Source organism: Idiotropiscis lumnitzeri, chromosome 5 (assembly GCF_059441095.1).
Source record: "Idiotropiscis lumnitzeri isolate Australia: NSW breed Sydney's pygmy pipehorse chromosome 5, RoL_Ilum_1.0, whole genome shotgun sequence".
Taxonomy (NCBI): Eukaryota; Metazoa; Chordata; class Actinopteri; order Syngnathiformes; family Syngnathidae; genus Idiotropiscis; species Idiotropiscis lumnitzeri.
Window position 1 is genome coordinate 21,077,065 of NC_142395.1, and position 19,434 is coordinate 21,096,498.

At 39.7% G+C, this 19,434-nt stretch overlaps 1 protein-coding gene across 2 annotated transcripts in view; it reads left to right on the forward strand.

Moving 5' to 3' along the window:
- Positions 1-19,434, forward strand: part of LOC148337257 (neural-cadherin) — a 211,861-nt gene that overhangs the window by 110,127 nt on the left and 82,300 nt on the right. For both annotated transcript variants that reach the window (XM_088296160.1, XM_088296159.1), the window contains exons 9-16: positions 224-392; positions 1,536-1,706; positions 2,327-2,499; positions 5,628-5,795; positions 8,447-8,696; positions 11,043-11,170; positions 11,263-11,449; positions 15,736-15,879. In XM_088296160.1, the coding sequence (XP_088152286.1) occupies positions 224-392; positions 1,536-1,706; positions 2,327-2,499; positions 5,628-5,795; positions 8,447-8,696; positions 11,043-11,170; positions 11,263-11,449; positions 15,736-15,879 (1,390 nt within the window). The remainder of the gene's footprint in view (positions 1-223; positions 393-1,535; positions 1,707-2,326; positions 2,500-5,627; positions 5,796-8,446; positions 8,697-11,042; positions 11,171-11,262; positions 11,450-15,735; positions 15,880-19,434) is intronic.

Consider the following 19,434-nt stretch of genomic DNA (forward strand, 5'->3'; position numbering starts at 1 on the left):
AAGCCTCTTAACAGCACCACCAGGAGTGGCCTCGGGCCACTTGTGCCCTACCACCCACTGCCACCCCCTCACTATTTCGCCGCACCACATAAGTGAATGCCACTTTGGCTGTAAAAGTCTTTACACATATGTATGAGCTGTGCTTGTGCAATGAATAAAACATAACCTCTTCTGCACTCTGACATAGTTTGCCCTCTTGCTTTTTCTCTCAACCCCACCTCAGTGCCAACAGTACCGGGAGAAGGCGACGGTTTTGGAGAACCAGCCGGCCGGGGCGTTTGTGCTGCAGGTTGACGCCGTGGATGCCGATGAAGGTTCCAATGGCAAGGTCACATACGGCTTCATGCACAAAGACTCCACTGTGCCGGCCTTCAGCATCCACCCTGACACAGGTGCATGCGCACGTCGCGCATCTCAATTGACCAGCAAGTGTTGTTTCCTATGTGCTCAGTTTTTACTGGCGACATTAAACATCCGGGAATGTCCCGCAGGAGGTAAAAATCCATGACTTACACGGAGCTTATGAAAACAGTTTTAAACATTATTTAGAATTTTTAAAAATCTTCATAATCTAACAGTGGTTGAAGCATTTTAATTTTTTAAATTAAATTAATTTAATTTATCCTATCAGATTCCGACTTTGAATTACAAATGCATTTTTTTTTTAACAAATGGTTGAATTTACACATTTTAGCTTGCAAAATTTAGAAATACTCAGCAGCGATTTCATCATTCAGCTGCATTTTCAACTTTCAGATGAAACTTCAATTCAATGACAAACCAGGCCTAAGCAATCAATTGCGCAAACGAGTTGACCCGAAAGTGAGGTTTTGCAGTTAATATTTGCAACTGACTTTGCATCAGAAAGTTAGATTTTTTTTTTTGTGTGTAGATTGAATATTTTGACAGGAAAAACAATCCAGTGTTGATAATTCAATTTGAGAATCTGATGGCGCAGATATACTTTCATAAAGTTCAGTTGTATTTGACTTCTAAATAAATTTGGAAGTTTGAAAATTGCCAGTTTAACGCATCATAAGATGATAAGAGCAAGAGAAAAGAGAGAAATGCATTAAATATGGTAACCCATAAAAACCCAACTCAAAAAGTAAAAATAAAAAATCTGATGGTTGAAAGTTTAACTTTGCTCTTTAACTGTACACATCATGTGCACTTTTGTAATTTAATTTTTGTGTACTTTTATTTTATAAAGATTAAAAAACGTTTTTAAAAAAATCTGAAATTGCATATAAACATGTCAGAAGAGTGTGTTTGAGCCAGTGGGATGCATAAATGATCATAAAAGTGCCTCAATTTGAGGCTGGAAAAACCTTACATGTGTGATAAAAACAGTTTTTACAGCTTGGAACAGCAATCAGGATTTTCATCACAACAGCAGGATTCAATCAAAGCAGATTCCCTTGTTTCACCACAGCACCCGAGCGCGCCTTCATTCGCTTATATGGTGTCAAAGGTTCTCGTTGTGCCAGGATGCGGTAATGACGTCCGTCTCCTCTTGTCATGTTTGTTTTTAGGGACGATTGTCACGGCCCGGAAATTTGACCGCGAACGCCAGCGGGAATACGCAGTGACGGTAACGGCCACCGACCAGGCCAGCGACCCGCTGATTGGCATCTGCCAGCTCAACATTCTTATCGTGGACCAGAACGATAACAGCCCCAAGTTTGAGAACATTCGCTATGAGTGTGAGTGGATTTGACTCTGAAAAAAAATTCAGATGTGTTTGCAACTTCAAATCTCATGGTCAGTTTCCATCTGATTTTTCTTTTCCAGATTAAAAAAAAAATGTAAAACTCATTTAAATTAGATTTCATCACATGAATGTGAAAATTCACCAATTTTGAGAGAGCCCTCAAGTTTTCTTTGGTCTACAAAAGTCATCAAAAAATGGATGAAATAAAATGCTACATTTGGTGACGAGTAATTTTCACTGGACTGATAAAATCAGGAAAATTACTAAGAATGTAATAATAATTTAAAACTTCCAAAAATGGAGATGAATGTTTTTCAGTGGAGACAATAATAAAATCAATTTAGATACAAATCAAAACTCATTGCCATTGAAGACAATTGTTTTTCTGCTTAAAAATTTAAAACTCCCTTTAATTGGATATTAACATGAAAATGTAAAAAAAATCACTCTTTTGGAGGAACATGTTCTTGTCGAATAAAATAAATAAATAAAATACAAAATTTAAAAAAATCATTCGAATCGTTCCATGCAATGTTATGTTACGTTACGTCAAGTTGCATTGTGTCGCGTTCCATTCCGTTATGTTAAACACTCCAAATTCTTTCTTTGCAGACTTCCTTCGAGAAGACACAATGATCGGGACCAGTTTTTTGCGAGTAGCAGCCCATGACGATGACTTTGGAACCAACGCCGCCATCACATACTCCATGTCCAGTGAGCAGCCGGAGTACCTTAGGGTAAACCCGCTGACCGGCTGGGTTTACGTCAATCAGCCCATCTCGCAGGTATGCACTCAGAAAACAAGCTGGATGCAACATTAAGCACACCTACATGCAATCCTAGAGCTTGATTTTCTTTTTTCTTTTTTTTTTGATTGGTGGGCACCAATTTCAAAATCTCCCAGTACATGTACAGTATATAGTGGAGAAATATGCCATAGGGTGGGAAATTGAGTGCAATGAATGTTAACCTTTAAAATGGAAGTGAAGCAATAAATGTTTGCAAAATGAGCTATGTGCCCCCTACTAGTCTGAACACGGTATTCTGCTTAACATGATGTTAAAACCGGTGGATTCCTCTGCTTAATTCTTACTACTCAAGTGCAAGATTAATCCGATCACCGTATTAAGACTATTGGGGATACTAATGGGGATAAATATTTTGATGTTTTGACTGACTGTCGGTTTAAAAAAAAGATCTTAACACAATTATGAACAAGTCAAATTAACACACTGGTCAATCTTGCGATTAGATAATATTTTTTTTTTGCTAAATATTTAGTCAAAAATCAATATTCAAACATGTCTAACAAACTAAATAATTCAAACATTTTTAAAAACAATAAAAGGTTGAGGTTGTCAGAACTTCCAACATGAAACAAACCTGTTGCCATTTGAGCCACTTCAAATATGCCGACTATGACTACTATGTGACCTTCCTTCTCTCATCATCAACTTCTTCTCGAGCTGTTGCTCTCGTGATACTTTTCTATTTGGTGCGCCGCGTCATTTTTTTTTAAAGTTCTGAAAAACATTGAATCGCTACTGTTCATGTTTAGTTGTAGATTGATAGATATCTGGACCGCTTCTCCTCAGGAGGGTCGCGGGAGGTGCTGGAGCCTATCCAAGCTATCTTCCGGCAGTAGGCGGGGGACACCCTGAACTGGTTGCCATTCAATCGCCGGGCACACATAGACGAACAACCACCCGCGCTCAAAATCTCACTAAGGGACAATTTAGAGTGTTCAATCAGGCTACCATGCATGTTTTTGGAATGTGGGAGAAAACCGGAGTACCCGGAGGAAACCCATGCAGGCATGGGGCGAACATGCAAACTCCACACAGGAAGGCCGGCGCCGGAATTGAACCCACGACCAGTCGACCACCGTGCGATGGTGACATAATCATATTGACTTCAAATAGGTCGAGAGGCTGAGGCTGGATCTGTGATTCGTTCAGAGAATTTAAAGAATTTGGAATCCACTTTATGAACAATATGGTGACATCCTTAGAATGGACGCCAGCTAATGAAAAGCATCTCAAAATTCAGTTTCAGCTTATTTTCAATGTAGGATGATAATCATGCAGCTTGGATCTGTCATATGTAGCATTTTTTTTTCCTCATTTATCAGATTTTTATCTGAATTTCATTTTGTAAATTTTCATTGTAATGCGACAATCATGCATCTCTCTTTTTTGTCTAGCTAGAAAAGAGACATCTCAAGATACAGTATATGATTTTAATCGGACGAATTTTCTGTCACAAACCAGTGAGAAGAACATCTTTATATGTAATCAGATAGTTTCCTTTCTCAGTTACAGTACGTAGATATCGGCCAGCTGGTTTTCTTCCAGCATATGAAATTCCTGTATCATGATAGAATCGTAATTGCAAAAATATCAACAATCATATCGTGTAGCGAGTAGTCTAAAAATATATTCTCTCAGGCTGAAAAAGCATCGCGTCCCGAGTGCATTTGTTCCCGTGGGAAGTTGTTCCTCCCGTTGGACTTTTATCACCATGGCCATCTCGCCGACGTGCAATTTCTTGGATAGCCGCCGCTTGTTCCGAGAGATTGCGCTGCGCGTTAATCGTACGCCGCCTGAGGAAATATCGACGTCTCATTTCACCGAAGAAAGGACTCCGGTGATGACACAATCAGACGTTTCCCCGCCGCCTTTTCTTCCACCAGACGTCTGCGCAATCAGGGAGAAAGCGTCGGTTGCTCCTCCAGGCATGGAAATATGACGAGCAGCATCCGGCATTAGTGCTTAGCATGCCTCTTGTGTGATTTGATTGAGATGAAGACATTGCAAGCTTTCTCTGGAGGGCTTTTCAAGTGGCAACATTAGCTTGATTGGCTTAGTGCGTCAAATGGAAGAGCAGATAACGGACATCATGGATTCATTTTCCACTAAACATGCAGTAAAAAACAATTAAGATATCTGAATTAAAATAAAACTGGTGATGCATGTCACTCATCTGGCGGCAGTGTGTGGAACGAGTTGGTTTATTTCCCTGATCCAAATATAAAATGCAAAAAAAAAAAAAAAATATATATATATATATATATATATATATATTTACATATTAGGTATTGAAAAACAAAATGTTGTGATGCATAATAGCATTGGCTCCAATTAGAAAAAAAAATTCTAAAGGTAATTCGTGTAAATTTGTACTGAATTGGAGGAGCATGTTTTTGACTACAGTTATATTTTTAGTTAAAAAAAATATTTTAAAGTGACTGAGAGAAAATTCATGAAAAAAACATTTTGGACTATATTTTAATTGAATTTTTATGGAACAAAATGTGTAAATGTATACAATTTGGAATACAGGTATTTATTTGACAGAATCAACCAGTCTAAACGTTTAGGAACTGAAATTATTGTATGGGTTAATTTAAAAAAAATAAAATAATAAGAACGATTGTTATTTTAGTAATGTGAGTGTTTTCATTGGACAGCATGCAACAGAAACACTCAGTTTGAATAATTTATGAAAACATGCTTTCAATGAATAACATGAAATAAAACAACTTTTATAGGAATCCATGCTTGACGTTGGTGATAGTCAGTTGGAGATGGATGCTTAAGATGAGTAATTTTACCAAGACTTATAGCAGCTAAAAAAAAAAAAATAGCACGTGAAAATAAAAAAAATGAACTTTGAAATGCTTGTTTTTAATAGTGTTTTTTTTTTGTCAATTTTTTACTTTTAAGAAATAACAACAGCTTATAAATACCAAAGTGCACCAAATGGACTATTTTGCTTTTTTTTTTGACTGCCATTTTGCAAATCAACCTCATAGAGTAGTAAACACTTGCTTATTACTGACTCACTGACATTTTTAACACATAATTCAACTTTTGCTACAATTATTAAATTCATAAACTTGCTGTGGCGTCAGCGGACCTACATCAGCCGGCAGATCGTGGCCACGGACGGCGGCAACCGGAGCAGTTCGGTGGAGCTGGCCGTCACTATCACCAATGTGAAAAACCAGCCGCCGCAGTGGGAAAAGGAAAGCTACGCCGTGGTCATACCTGAGAACACCGTGCGAGACACGCCGGTTGTGGTAAGTCCAACAGGGGTCAAATGAAATTCCAGTTGCTGAAAGTCAACATCCACACCAGTAAATAAGTGTAAATTGATGGTCCAAGTTAGAATTGTTCAACTTAGCGCCACTTTAGAAACTGGGTGACTACTATAAGAAAGATAGTTACATAGATATATCCGTTTTCCATTTTCTGAATGATACATTCAGCTTCTGCGTGCCATATGCATAATTTGGCATTTGTATTAAAATGTATGAACCGGGTCATGAATTATTCGAGTAAAGAATAAAGAATCAGCCCCAGACACCACTTACTGGATCAACAGAAAATTGGGCGGACATCTCTCTCTGAACAAGAGACACAAAGAAGTCTGAAAGCCCCACAGGCAAAACGGAACAAGAAGCTGGCCATTTTGGTTTCAAGCAGCCATTTTTTGGCTTTCAGTGCCTAATCAAACTACTACTTGAGCTAATCCGGCAATAAAAAAATCCCAATCAGAAATATCAAGGACATTTTTTTACTATGCATGTGAAATTTGGACATTTTTGTTTAAAACCACCATTTGGGAAAATTCCAGGGCTCGAACTTTGACAAACTCCTGCTGAGAAATTCGACAAATAAGCTCCAAATGGAAAGAATTACGCGAGACAAAGGGGTGACATGAAACTGCCATTTTTTGAGGGGGGGGGAGGGTTATGCTGCCTTATTTGGACAAAGCGTAGCATCAACATTAGATTGTAATTTGTTCACCATGGAAATTGGCATGAAGTTCATTGGTGCCTGATGATTAATGCTTGTATGGCAAAATGGCCCTCCAGAGGGCCTTAATATACTCAAAAACTCACCAAATCCTGGTTTGTTATGTCTTTAATTAAACTTTTTAATCTTTGATCTAAAAAAAAATCATATTATTATTTTTTTTCCATATATTTTTAAATCTACCTTTGCACAAACCAAAGGAAAATGCTAATTATTTTCAAGATGATGTCCAATATGGTAATTTTGTTGCATTCCTTCACAGAAAAGAGTTAGAATTATTGAATGTTGACACATTTCTGACTTCTCATTTTTATATAAAGAGGTGGATCTTGTTTATTAGGTGAAAGCTTGCGGGAATGGAAGGAGTCTGCATTAAATCGCTTCACTCGGCAGATGCTTTCCCATACATTGTACATTCTATAATAATCACAATTTAACCATTCCAGGCGGTGGACTCCCTTCCCCATTTGCACTTTGAAGTTAAATTTAAAAAGCACATTAATTTTCATCATTTGGGAACCTTGAAAAATAAAAAAACAAATTAACCGGTTCAAATGGTTAATTATTAGCTGAACCTGTAAACAACAATGACCTGTTTCACCTGGGATTGCTCTTTTCGCTACCAAATAAAAAAAAAAAAAGAAAAGTGTTAAAGCTTTATTTTTAGTGCAGTGCAGATGTTCCCTAATCACCATCTTTCATTATTCATCCTCACTCATTTATGCGTTCTCGACTAGTCACGAGTGTTTTCCCAGCGTCTCTCCAAAGCAATTAAATCCATTAAAGCCGCTGATTGATATTTGCGCGGCGAGGATGGAAACAAAGCGGCCGCTGAGGGTCCTTCACGTTAAGCCAATGGATCCCCAAAAAGGCGTCCGACAGTCGGCCCGATGGAAATGAGAAAAGCGGCATAGTCTTAATGTCTCGGTTGTGGAAATTGGAACATTTCAGGCTTTTAATCAACATGCTTTCCAGTCAGTGTCTCATTACCCGAATAGTTTTGTGTCAAGGTTAGAATTCGGGATCGGGGTATTGGTGAGGGTTAAGGGCTGGGTCGGGGGTTAGTGGTTTGGGCTTTGGTCAGGGCAAAGATAAAAAAAATTTTTTGTCTTGCTTTGTGATATTTCATCTTTGTTAGATTAGAATCTTTGCCGTGTTCACAGTGTTGAGGCAATGGGATCGGCCGAAATGGCAGCCCAGCGTCGGCCTGCCAGCGATGTTGCTAATGCCTTCGGCGTGGAAATTAGAGCTCTCCCCGCCTTTAATCGGGCATGTTTGCCAGCCGGCGTCTCATTACAGCGGCTTCCACGCTCAGGGGCTTGACCGGATTCTGTGAGGTCACCACAGTCCTGTCCAAGATGGCATTTTTGATCTTAATTGGGAGTGTATGGCAATGTCTTTTGCATGGCTTTCGCCTTAATTAGCGAAGCAAAGATGAGGCAGGAGTGGTGGGGACGCCTCGTGTTGTTAGATCCCGCCGGGTTTCGGCAGGTCGGAGCCTCACCGGAGATTTACAGCCTTAATATTTGACTTTACGTTATTGCGCGCCATAAAACACAGGGGGGCTGATCGCTTTCCGCTAAGTAGAAGAGCAGAATGTGCCCGGAGGCCTCTGGAGGCAGGAATAGATTAAAAGATTTAATCTGGTCCAGGAGACACAATTTAAAGCTAACGTGACAGCGATTGCTTATTCTCGGGTGGGCTTCTGCGTGGATTGGAACAAGGAGACCATTGGCCACTTCTATGGTGCAGGCAAAATCCTTAAATTACATTTTAATCTTGGTCTGATTCCGAACTCAATATGAGGCAGGATAGTTTAGGGGGTTAGGGTTTGCCGTTTTGGTTTGAGCTCAAAGTTTGAGTTAGGGGATTTTATGTGATCCTATAAAAAAGATGCCCTCTCTCCAAACAGACCATCAAAGCCACCTCCCCCCTGGGAGACCCCAGGGTGACGTACAATCTGGAGGACGGCATGGTCCCGGAGACCAACATGCCCGTCCGCTTCTACTTGACGCCTAACCGGGAAGACGGCTCGGCCTCCATCCTTGTTGCCGAGCCACTGGACTACGAGACCACCCAGAACTTCATGCTGAGGGTCCGAGCCCAGAACGTTGCCGCCGTCCCGTTGGCTGCCTTTACCACCGTCTTTGTCAACGTCACAGGTTGGTCTTCGGTCTTGCTTTGCTCACCACAACCTTCCCAAAATGATTCTCCAACTCTAACGATGTGATAGCGGGACCGGGACCCGAGGTCTTGAAATTGGCATGTCTGCCCTAACCATAGTGTCTGAACTATAATTCTAACCTCAACTCTATTCCAGATTTGGTACCCCCCTGTACCCCAATCCCATTCTCTTAACACCACACCCCAAACCCTGACCCCAGAACACTAATTCTAACTAACCTTAATCCTTAGTCTCACATTTAGTACTCAACTTGACCTTTCTTCTTGCCTTTTTTTTGCAGCAAGAAATAATGCAACTAGCACAGACTTTTTGACCTGACCAGTCACATTAAGCCCTGTCCTCGTTCAGAATTTATTTAACTGGAATGTGGAGCTCAGTCTTGCTCAATTCAAGTCATTTCTACTTTTGGCCCTGATAGAGACTGTTGAACTATTTTTTTTTGTTACTCGAGGCAAAGATGGAAATTCACGCTGGCTCAGTCTACTTCCTGCACGGTGGCCCTGTAGAATCGTCTCTTCAATTGGCACAGCTTCAAGGCGGAACTTGCGGGAGAGTGTCACGGCTTTGTCCACTATTGATCCGGCTGATTCATTCTGAGAACCTCATCTTGACACCGGTATAAATGAAAAATAGATGTGGCGTCACACAGACGAGACGAGGCCCTTGTCAAACACATGGGCTGTACTTGTGCTTTCTAAAGGAGACAAGGGTGTGAGATAAAGTAACCGATGCCAAATGGCAAGTGGTCAATACGACCACAAAAAGACTTCATCTTTTCACATTGTTAACCGTGGTCCAGAATTACTTTTTTTCTTTATGCATGTCATCATAACCCTTAAACCTGAACCTCAAGCCTTTATTTGTAGCCCTAAACTGCATGTTCTCACCCCAACATTGCATTTTCCAATTTGGCTATCTCCATTACTATTACAAATGATGATTATATATCGACATTGTCAATTGCAAAAAATTTTACTTTTCCCCCACAGAATGGAATACAAAAGTCTTCAGTCACATAACAGCAAATGGACTCGTTTATTGAGTGATCATTGACTGGAATGTTTCGGTTCAGTAGTGGAAAGAATAGGACGTTTTGCTCACGTTGGCACAGTCTGTGTGTTCCACTGACACTTGAAGCTGTTCTATCTTTTTATGCTTCGCTCTCTGTCGACACATCCCTAAGTTAGCTCGTATTTGTCCGGAGTTCAAATGCTTTTTCATCTCCCCGCAGCCCTTAGAAGTCAGAACGACAGCCTGGCAAAGCTCCCCCTTTGGTCCGACCACAGAGCTTGACAGTTGAGCAAGAGAATAAAAGAAGTGTCAGGACATGGTGTTCTAATGCAAGAGAAGACGCTGCAAGACTTCTTGCCATGTTCAAACCGTCAAAGTAACTTTTGTGGAACTAAAGCTCGCAGTCTGTAATTGCAAATCCATTTTCAAAGGGCAGAAATAAAGTGTTGTCATAAATAAAAGGTCAACATGCGCATTTATAATATTGTAGATAAAGTACGGACACTCATCTCTGGGCCATTCAATGTAGAATGCAACAATGTCGGGATATTGTCGATATTTGAACATACCTTTACTGTCGGGTGGAAGTCCCACATCTCCAAGTCACTACTTTTCAGTAAATTAAACAAAAGTAAAAGAACTTCTTTCTTGAGTTACCAAACACAGCATTGCTGTTATATCTTAAATTGCTATCGTATAGCGTTGCGCACAAATATAAACACAAAACCACACCAAAATCACATTCAACCGCTAATTTAATATGTTACAAAGCTCCTAATTTATTATTCCGTCATTGATTAAAATAATAATTAAAATAATAAATATGTCGTTGCTCGGCAGCTGTTCACGTCATTCTGTTCACACGCCGACGCTCCGACCAGACTAAAAGCCTTTACTACTCCCAAAAAAGTTTTCATCTTTGCTTGTCTCTTTTTGGGGGAAACAAATGTTGCTAGTGGGATTGGAAAAGTTGCTAAATATAGCGCAAACGTCGATAAACTGGCTTGACACCGCAGAAACAAGTCGTGGCTACCTCATGCTCGCGACCTCGCTTGTACTGGCATGCATACGTAGCCCCGTATCCTATTCCCTAACCCAATCCAATTACCCTCGTGTCTCACTCCAAAACGTCACTCCTAAGCACTAAACTCTAGTCCCTATTCCTAACGCAACACTTAACCCAAGATCCCTTGCTTTCAATCCCAACAACAATCCAAGCCCCTAACCTAAACCCCCAAAATATGTATATGGTCATACGTACTTGGAATATAAACTAATCCAAGTCACCCCACCCACCTCACCATTTTTCCAGATGTGAATGACAACGTCCCCTTTTTTACATCCTCCATCTACGAGGCCTCCGTGACTGAGGGTGCCCAATCGGGAACGTTGGTGTTTCAGGTGTCCGCCAATGACCTGGACTTGGGCCTCAATGGGAAGGTGAAACCATGACATTCACACACACCTACAGGACTACAAAAACAGATATTCCTCCTATAAGTACGATCTTTGTTTTTGACGGCATCTTCTAGATTGCCTACTCACTGCTTGAGGATCGTAGCGGGGACCACCAGTTTTTCCGCATCGACCCCGAGTTGGGTTTCATCTACACGCAGACCGTATTTGACCGTGAGACCAAAAGTTCCTACCTGTTGGAGGTCCAATCGATGGATGGCTGGGAATCGGCGAGGCCTGGCAAACACGGACAGCCCAACTCTGGTAAAAACTCCTCATCTGATTTTGTGATTTAATGGTTTGTCACGTCCTAATACATTATTAGCAAAGCAAAGTCAAGGATCAAAGCATATTTAAACACACTAATTGCTTTTGAATGTGCTTCAAAAACTTGAAAAAGTGTGCAGTCTGTCAGATACTTTGAAGGCTTTTTGGGGGAAAAAAAAAAAAGAAAAAAAAACTCCCTAATGGACTTTGCTTGAAATTTAAAAAAAAATGCATTGACTCATCTTTTGCCTTGTTGCGAATAAAGAGATCTACTCGACAACTCATATTTTGGCTCAAACATTTGTAGCCGTTCCAAGTGGGAAACCCATAATGTGCATTCTTTTGTATTATGACAGAAGCTGTAGTTTGGATGCTCGAATGGTAGATGATGCGATTGCGATTTATTAATGACGTTAAAAGAGAAACTTCATCCAAGTCCAACTGTTCGTTGTTCTTCGTTATAATCTGCAGAAGAAGTGAGATTTGTTCAAAAGTAATTTTCGTCAGGGGCCTGGTTGGTTAAAATGTCCTTAGGGTAAGGATTATAGCACCACCTGTTGCTTTCCAACTTTGCAGATAAGAAAAAGATTTTGTTGTGGTTTCACAACTGTGTTTCGGAGCCTGAAAACTAACAAATAAAAAGCGCTAAAATCAGTCTGAGTGAAAATTCAGGATTGGTTTCAAGTGTTCAATGTTGATTGTTGCACTTGTTTTTAGTTCTAGCTAGTAATAAGAAAGTCTTCAAAGAAAATACACTCACCTTTATGTTTGGCATTTTATTCTGAATGGGAACTGAATCGTGACCTTAAAACAGAGGTATGCCCCCCACCCCCTCCTCCTGACCAAAACCATCCCCAAGACTCCACTCCCAGCCAAAAAAAATAAAAAACAAATATTACGCCATTACTCTCCTGGCAGACATGTAAGAGTACTTCTCTCGCTAAACGACAATGGTCGATACAGAGAATGAGAGAATTACAGAAAGGTCTAGAAAGTGCCTTGGAAATTCACCCAAAAATAACTTATTGGGGCGTAGAGCACGAATAAGGTTATCATGTATGAGTTGCTTAACCCAAGTAATGATTTGACTCGACTTGAGTTTTAGTCACTTGCGACTTTCTTGACACTTGAAGCTTGAGTCTTAATGACATGAGTGACTCACTCCCACCTGTGCAGTTTAGCAAGGAGACGGCTGCTGCTGTGAACAAGGCAGCGGAGGGAGATCTTTTGGATTTTTCTCGGATGGTTGGACAGCTGCAGTTCATTTAAGGCTCCATTTGTTTCCGCGGCGACAGATGAAGCACATACGTGCCTCTTCTGTCCGACTGAAGGAGTGCGGCAGGAGAGCAGATGCTCAGCCAGACGGATGCTTGGAGAGAGGTGTTGAGTAAAGGCGAAGGATGAAGGAAAATATGCTTTTGGTCAACACAGCCTGGATGTGCCATGGATCGTCTTTAAGTCTGACACGCGGCTAATTTAGGGAACATCTCAATGTCGAACACGTCATAGAGCAAATGACTGCTTGCTATGAACAAAAATGAACTTTAAGAACGACTTATTTTCATTCCCATGCTAGCAGGAGGGCCTAATTTGCCAAGCGTAACCTTACGCATCTGGTGAGTCGGCACCGTACCAGATGGTAAACAGATGACAGTCGCTAACAACCTTACGTGCTGTCCAGAAACTTGCTCGTTATTACATTTTAACTGTAAAAAAAAAAATGAGGAAAAAAAAAAGAATGATAAACTTGAATGATACTAGATAATCGTCCATCGTAACATTGTGTGGCACTGTTTCATTTGGTTCTTCTGCTTTTGTTTTGCCAGTCATCATACATTGCTGGCATAGATAGAAGAACAAAGATAAACGTATTCCTCGTAAGTAAATGTGAAATTTCAGGCCAACTGAAAAATTGTACACAGTTCACTTCCAATCCTGAAGTTAGCAGTCACACATAGAACAAAGCAATTACCAAACTAACGTGAAATGTTGATGAAGTTGTGAGTCTTCTTTTCAATCAAAAGTCTCTTTTCTTCTCCGAAAGTGGTTGAATCAAAAATAACTCGAAAGAGTTGCTTTACACGTTGCGGTGTGAATTTTAGGAGTGTTTCACGCTACTTTTTGCTCGTCCTTCCCTTTCCCACCCTCCGACATCATCACATTGCGTTGTTGGGCGCCATCTCCCCGCGCCGTGCCTTAAATAATTCATCTCCATCTTGCCAAGTGCGAATGATGCCAAGTCTGTAGCGTTATCAAAGCACGGCCTGTCATGGGGATCTTTGGGCTCCGCCCCCCGTCTCAAGGTTCCGTGTTTTTTAGTTTACATTTATTTTATGCTCTATAACTGATGATAGCTCGGTAGCTCTTTTCCTTCTGCAGGCCGTGTGACAGGCAGTAGTAAGAAGCAACAAAGTACAAATTATTGAACTCGAGCCTATTTTTGCAGTTACCTTTGCTTTACCTGATTGTTTTCTGAAGACTTTTTAATTTTAGTACTTACATTTAAAAACAACTAACTGTACTTAGTACTGAAATTGGCTCGTTTTTTTTCAACTTCCGTAGATAATGACACAATGTAAAGGTGTAACTATAGAGAGGCTCTTCTTTCACTTGAAAGAAAAAAAATAAATTCATTTTTCTATCTATTATCAACATGCAGGATATCAATGATACATTTCAAGAAAAACATTGGCTTCTTATCCAAAAAGTGGAGAAAACGTTTTTTTGGGAGAAACATTTCAAGCACGATGGTGACTTTGAGGAAGGGATTATAGTGGCAAAACAATAAATGAGTGACGTTGACTCACTACATGGCTGAAGTTGAACATCAAGGTTTTTTTTTTTACATGCTGTTTGCCATTCACTCGATGTCGCTTTCTCACACTTTCTAAAGCCTACACATACTTTCGATACTAAGCAAAAATGAGACCACTTTAAATCCATCTACTCATATTTGACTTTTTTTTTTAATTTTCACAGTTCATTGTTTAAATAATTAAAATATAATAAACATTTTGCGTGGAAAGGAGTTTCAAATCAGGAATAGTGGGAGAGTCTCATGTGTCTGTGTATTTTCCTCAACAGACAAGTGGCGGGTGATGGATGGGAGGACGGTTTGAGTTATTTTGGTGCGCGTCAGCGTGGGTGAACACATTTGTGACTATTTTGTGTTCTGGCTGCAAAGCGACAGATGTGCGAGGTGACAGAATAGGCACAACTACGCGCTTATAATAGCATCTTTCTCTCTGTCTTTATGAAGCCTTTCTTGTTATTGTTGTTGTTGCGTCTTTGGTACTCGCAGACACGCCGTACGTCAGCATGTTCATTAGTGAGGTCAGTGTAAGGTCACAATGTGTCGGAAAATGAGAAAAACGTTGCGTTTTTTTCATGGAAAAAAGTTTGGGGGTTTTTTTGTTTTGTTTTTTTTTGGACGAAAATATATTTGTCCAGAAAAGAAGCCTGCTTTCCATGTTATGGGATAACGTTGTAGTCTTTGAGTTGGAATTGTTTGTTTTTGTTTGTTTGTTTTTTAGTTAATTTCACAGTTTATAAAATAAATGTATATAATTTATATCTTTGAAAAATGTGGTAACACTTTATAATAAGTACACACTAATAAGCATTAGCTAAGATTTTGTAAATACTGAAGCATATCATTTATAAAGTAAATGTTTCTGACATGGATACTCATTTGCATATAGTTTGTAAATGCCTTATTAATATGTTATAATTGAAAGTGTTTTCATTTGTCATTTAGATAAATGGTATCGACAGAAGAAAGGTAATGCTGGGATTCACGGCACATTAAATACTGCAAAATCATTTAGTGTGCAAATGTATCCTGTAGTAGGATATCAGAAAAAGAAAGTATCAGGTGGGACCTTGCGGAACAATTATGGGTAACACATTTACAAACTCTATGCAAATTATTATTCATGTCAGAAATATGCTTTGTAAATGATGACTTCAGTATTTACAGAAGCTTACCTAATGCTTATTATTGTGTACTTGTATTTTTTAAACCCAAAAACAGCTGGGTTAGGCTCCAGCACGTCTGCGACCCCAGTGAGTATAAGTGGCTTGGATCATGTGTGTAGGGATGGATACATTTGTATTTTTGATGGAGTAAAAAGTCATCTTTCAAGTTTTATTTTCGGAGGCAAACAATTTCTTGACTCCTTGACCACAAAAAAATACGTCAAATTATCACAATTTGCCACCCCCCCTCAAGAAAAAAAGTAGTACTATTCCAAGACTAAAGTGGTTGTTGTTGTTACGATCAGACACGGCGTACGTTCGCGTGTTCATCAGCGACGTCAACGACAACAAGCCGGCCTTCGCCCAGACCACGTACGAGGTGGACGCAGATGAGGATGCTGACGTGGGATTTGCCGTCCTCACCGTCAGCGCCAACGACGGAGATGAAGGTGAATATTGCAAACTCTACATCACACATACCTTGAACCCTATACCGCACGTTGCAGGTACATCAAACAACAGTACACTAGAAGCATATAAAATATGAAATATAAAAGTGCATTAGAGGTGTATAAAATATCAAATATGACAAATTTTATCCGTTACAGGTACATATATATTTATGCCATTGTGATACATACACATTACATAATACATATGTTTTAAATGTTGTACTGTACAGTATTACATAATCATCTAAAAAGATTTACTGTCAATATGGCAAATCAAACTTGTATAGATAAGGTATGTTATGTCTGGTGTATGTATGGTTTAGTAAAGGTACATGCACATTGCAAATGAGTCGAGCCGAATCAGTCCAGACCAAACAAAATGATATGGAATGTTTACTTTCTGGCTGATTTTGCCACTGTTTATGTACCAGTACGCTGCACCTTTGATGGAATTTACTTCCTTAAGATCACACTACATTTAGCCTGAGCCGGTACCAAGAGCCAAGGAGGAAATCAACAGTGCAAAACAGTTCAATATTGCAATATTAGAAACCCAACAAGCGGCTGACCTTTTCAATCCACCTGCCTATAATAAAGCACTAATTAAGTGTCCTCGTTAAGTCGCCAAGATTTTAACTGGACTCAGTGATATTATTGCTCTGAGGATTGAACTACGTCGCTCCTCGTCCGACATCTTTGGAATTATGAAAAGATGGACTGTATATTAATGGTGGCTTTTTACAACGCAGGCCACCGCACGTGCTCTCAGCGCTTTTCTTTGGTTCGGGGGGGTTGTCCAAATGTTAATTTGCGCCATTAGCATCGTGTCGCCGTCCACTGACAACCTCATAAGTCCACTTTAGCACCTGTTGGACTTTTTGACATTTTTGTCACTATTATAACTATGTGCTCAAACCACACTGACAACTAGAGGAGGCTAACACGATTTTTGTGGTTTTACAGAGGAGCAATTTAAAGCGGAAATCAAGGCATTTTTTGTTCTGCCCCCTAGTTTAGACACAATTTCTGCTTAATACTGTGTGAATTAAGAATCAAGCAGACCAATCAATCCATTTAGATCCACTTCAAGGCGCTGTCATTTTGTCCTTTACCGCCCTCTGCTGCCGACTGTAAATTGATGTCAAAGTGCCCTCGAGGTTTGCAAGGCTGGCCCGAAGGTTTTAGTCGACGGCAGAGGATGTTTTTCAAAAATAAAAATGGTGCAATAGAATGCAAATCAAAGAAAAAAAATGAAATGGATTTAGTTTTTCAAGGAAGCAGCAGTAATTTTACAGGATTTTCTTTGGAAAACGTGGTGCAATATTTCAGTAATTGATATTTTAAAATAGATTTTCCTTTTGGGGTGAATAAAGTAATGTTGTTGTTGTTGGTTTTTTGGACTAAACTTGTTTTATTTCAAGGCAAAGTTAATAATCTTATTAATCTTACAATCTTTTTTAAAGAATATTTTTTGTCATAAAAATGTAATTTTAGCAGAAAATTCTATTTTTGAGACAAATGTTATTTTTTAAGACAAACTTTATTCACTCCCTTTGAAAAAAAATTGTGGAGTAAAAAAATATATATATATTATTTTTTCTGTGAAAATATCTTTTTTTATTCATGGAACAACTATTAATCTTACAGGGCTGAAGCTTTTTTTCATACTATTTCTTTTTAAGAAAATGTAATGTCCAGACTCAGTTACATGAGTCAAATATGTTTTTTCAAGATGTAATATGTCAAGAAAAAAACTCTTTGATTTTTATTGAAAAGATGATGGAATATGAAAATTAAGTTAGATTTCTTTTTAGCAAAATAATAATTATATTTTGAGAAAAACGTAATTTAATTGAGAACCTCGCCACATTAATTACACTGCTGGTCAAGTGGAGGTCTTAAATGGGCAATCAAGCGGCATCCCGCTGATCCTGCTTCCGGAAAATGAGTCACCTTGATGGTAATTGTCGCGATTATCATCATTACTGTAATGGAGAAGACAACCCTAAGTGCATAGTTGGGCACCTGCCACGACCAAATGTCTTTTGCAGAGCAAAAAGCCAAAGTTAATGATGATAAAAACAAAACAAATACCAAGAATGTCAAGACTACTTGTCCATTTGATTTTTTGGGGGCATTGTAAGCGGTCATTAAAATGCAAATGTGACAACATTTCTCCCAGAATTTGCAGCTTGAGCGAGGCTGCTGTGCAGAAATGTAACATCTGTATTGGACTAAAAAGGCTAGCCCCCGCTTGGGACGTCATTATCAGTAAAATCAATGAAATTTCATCTAGTAAGGCAGAGCCCGCGAGCTCCTTCCCACTGCTGCCAGCGAGTCTTTTTTTTTTTTTTTTTTTTTTTTGGTTGTTTGTTGGTTGGCAAAAAGCTGGAATAAATTCTGTCCGTAAACAAGTGTAGTCTCGTTAAATGCCAGAGCCAGTCAATACTTGCACTCAAAAAGGTCTCGTTATAGCTTCTGTGCTGGCCAGAGTCAGTCCAAAACACCTGCGAACAAACTCGATCTACTTTGCAGCAGTCTACGAGCTGTAGAAAGTGCAAGTTGACTGCATTGCATTATGGAACCCAATTTGCTTCACCTCGGTGTCCGTTAGGTGGTTAAATTACTGTACGTGCTTCGGGTTAGGGGGTTACGGTTCGGCTTTCCAGTACGGAAAAGCCTTTTTGGATGGGGTAAGTTTTAGGGAGAGCATCCCAAGTTCCAGATACTGTAGATGATTATGGTTAGTGATTAAGGTTGTTGTAGTTTCAATGGTCAGAGTTATGGTGAGGTGGTTATGGTTGGTGGTTTGTGATGAGCGTAAGGGGCTAATTTTTAGGGTGTTTTTTTTGGGTTGGGTTTGGTTTAGGAAGGAAATGGCTAAAGCGGTGGTCTTCAAAGCTGTTCCTCGAGGACCGGTGTCCTGCCTCTTTTCCATCACTCCCTGCTGGAACACACCTGATTCAAATGATCAGGATCGTTATCTAGCTTCTGCAGACCTTGCTGATTATCTGTTCATTTGAATCAGGTGCGTTGCAGCAGGGGGAAATGGAGAACAGGTCGGACACCCCCGAGGATGAGAATTGTGGACCCCTATCTAGTTCAGACGGTTGGGTTATGTTTAAGAAGCTGTAGTTAGGTGGTAATGTTCAGCTTTGTGGTAGGGCGGGATTTTTATTTTTTTTATATGTAGTGAGGAATATGATGATGATGAATATGAATAGGATTAGAGGTACGCAACACTTCCAATCTTGGCGCGTCTTCAGGGGGTTAACACACGCAACACACACGCGCAAAACCCCCTCCCCCGACTTCTAAGAACAGTGGGACTCAACTCGTTGAGCTGCTGACATTAGCGTTGTGGTTAATTGCATGCAGTTGATGAGTTTAAAACACACTTTCTAGGAAATAGAGCTTGTGATAAAGTGGGGAAAAGACACCTGAAGAAATACAAGAAGCAAATCTCTTAAAAGAAGACGGACTAACTAATCAACAATAAAGGAACCCATCTGTTGTGTTTTTCCAGAATCTCTGGGAAAAGGTCAGGATTAT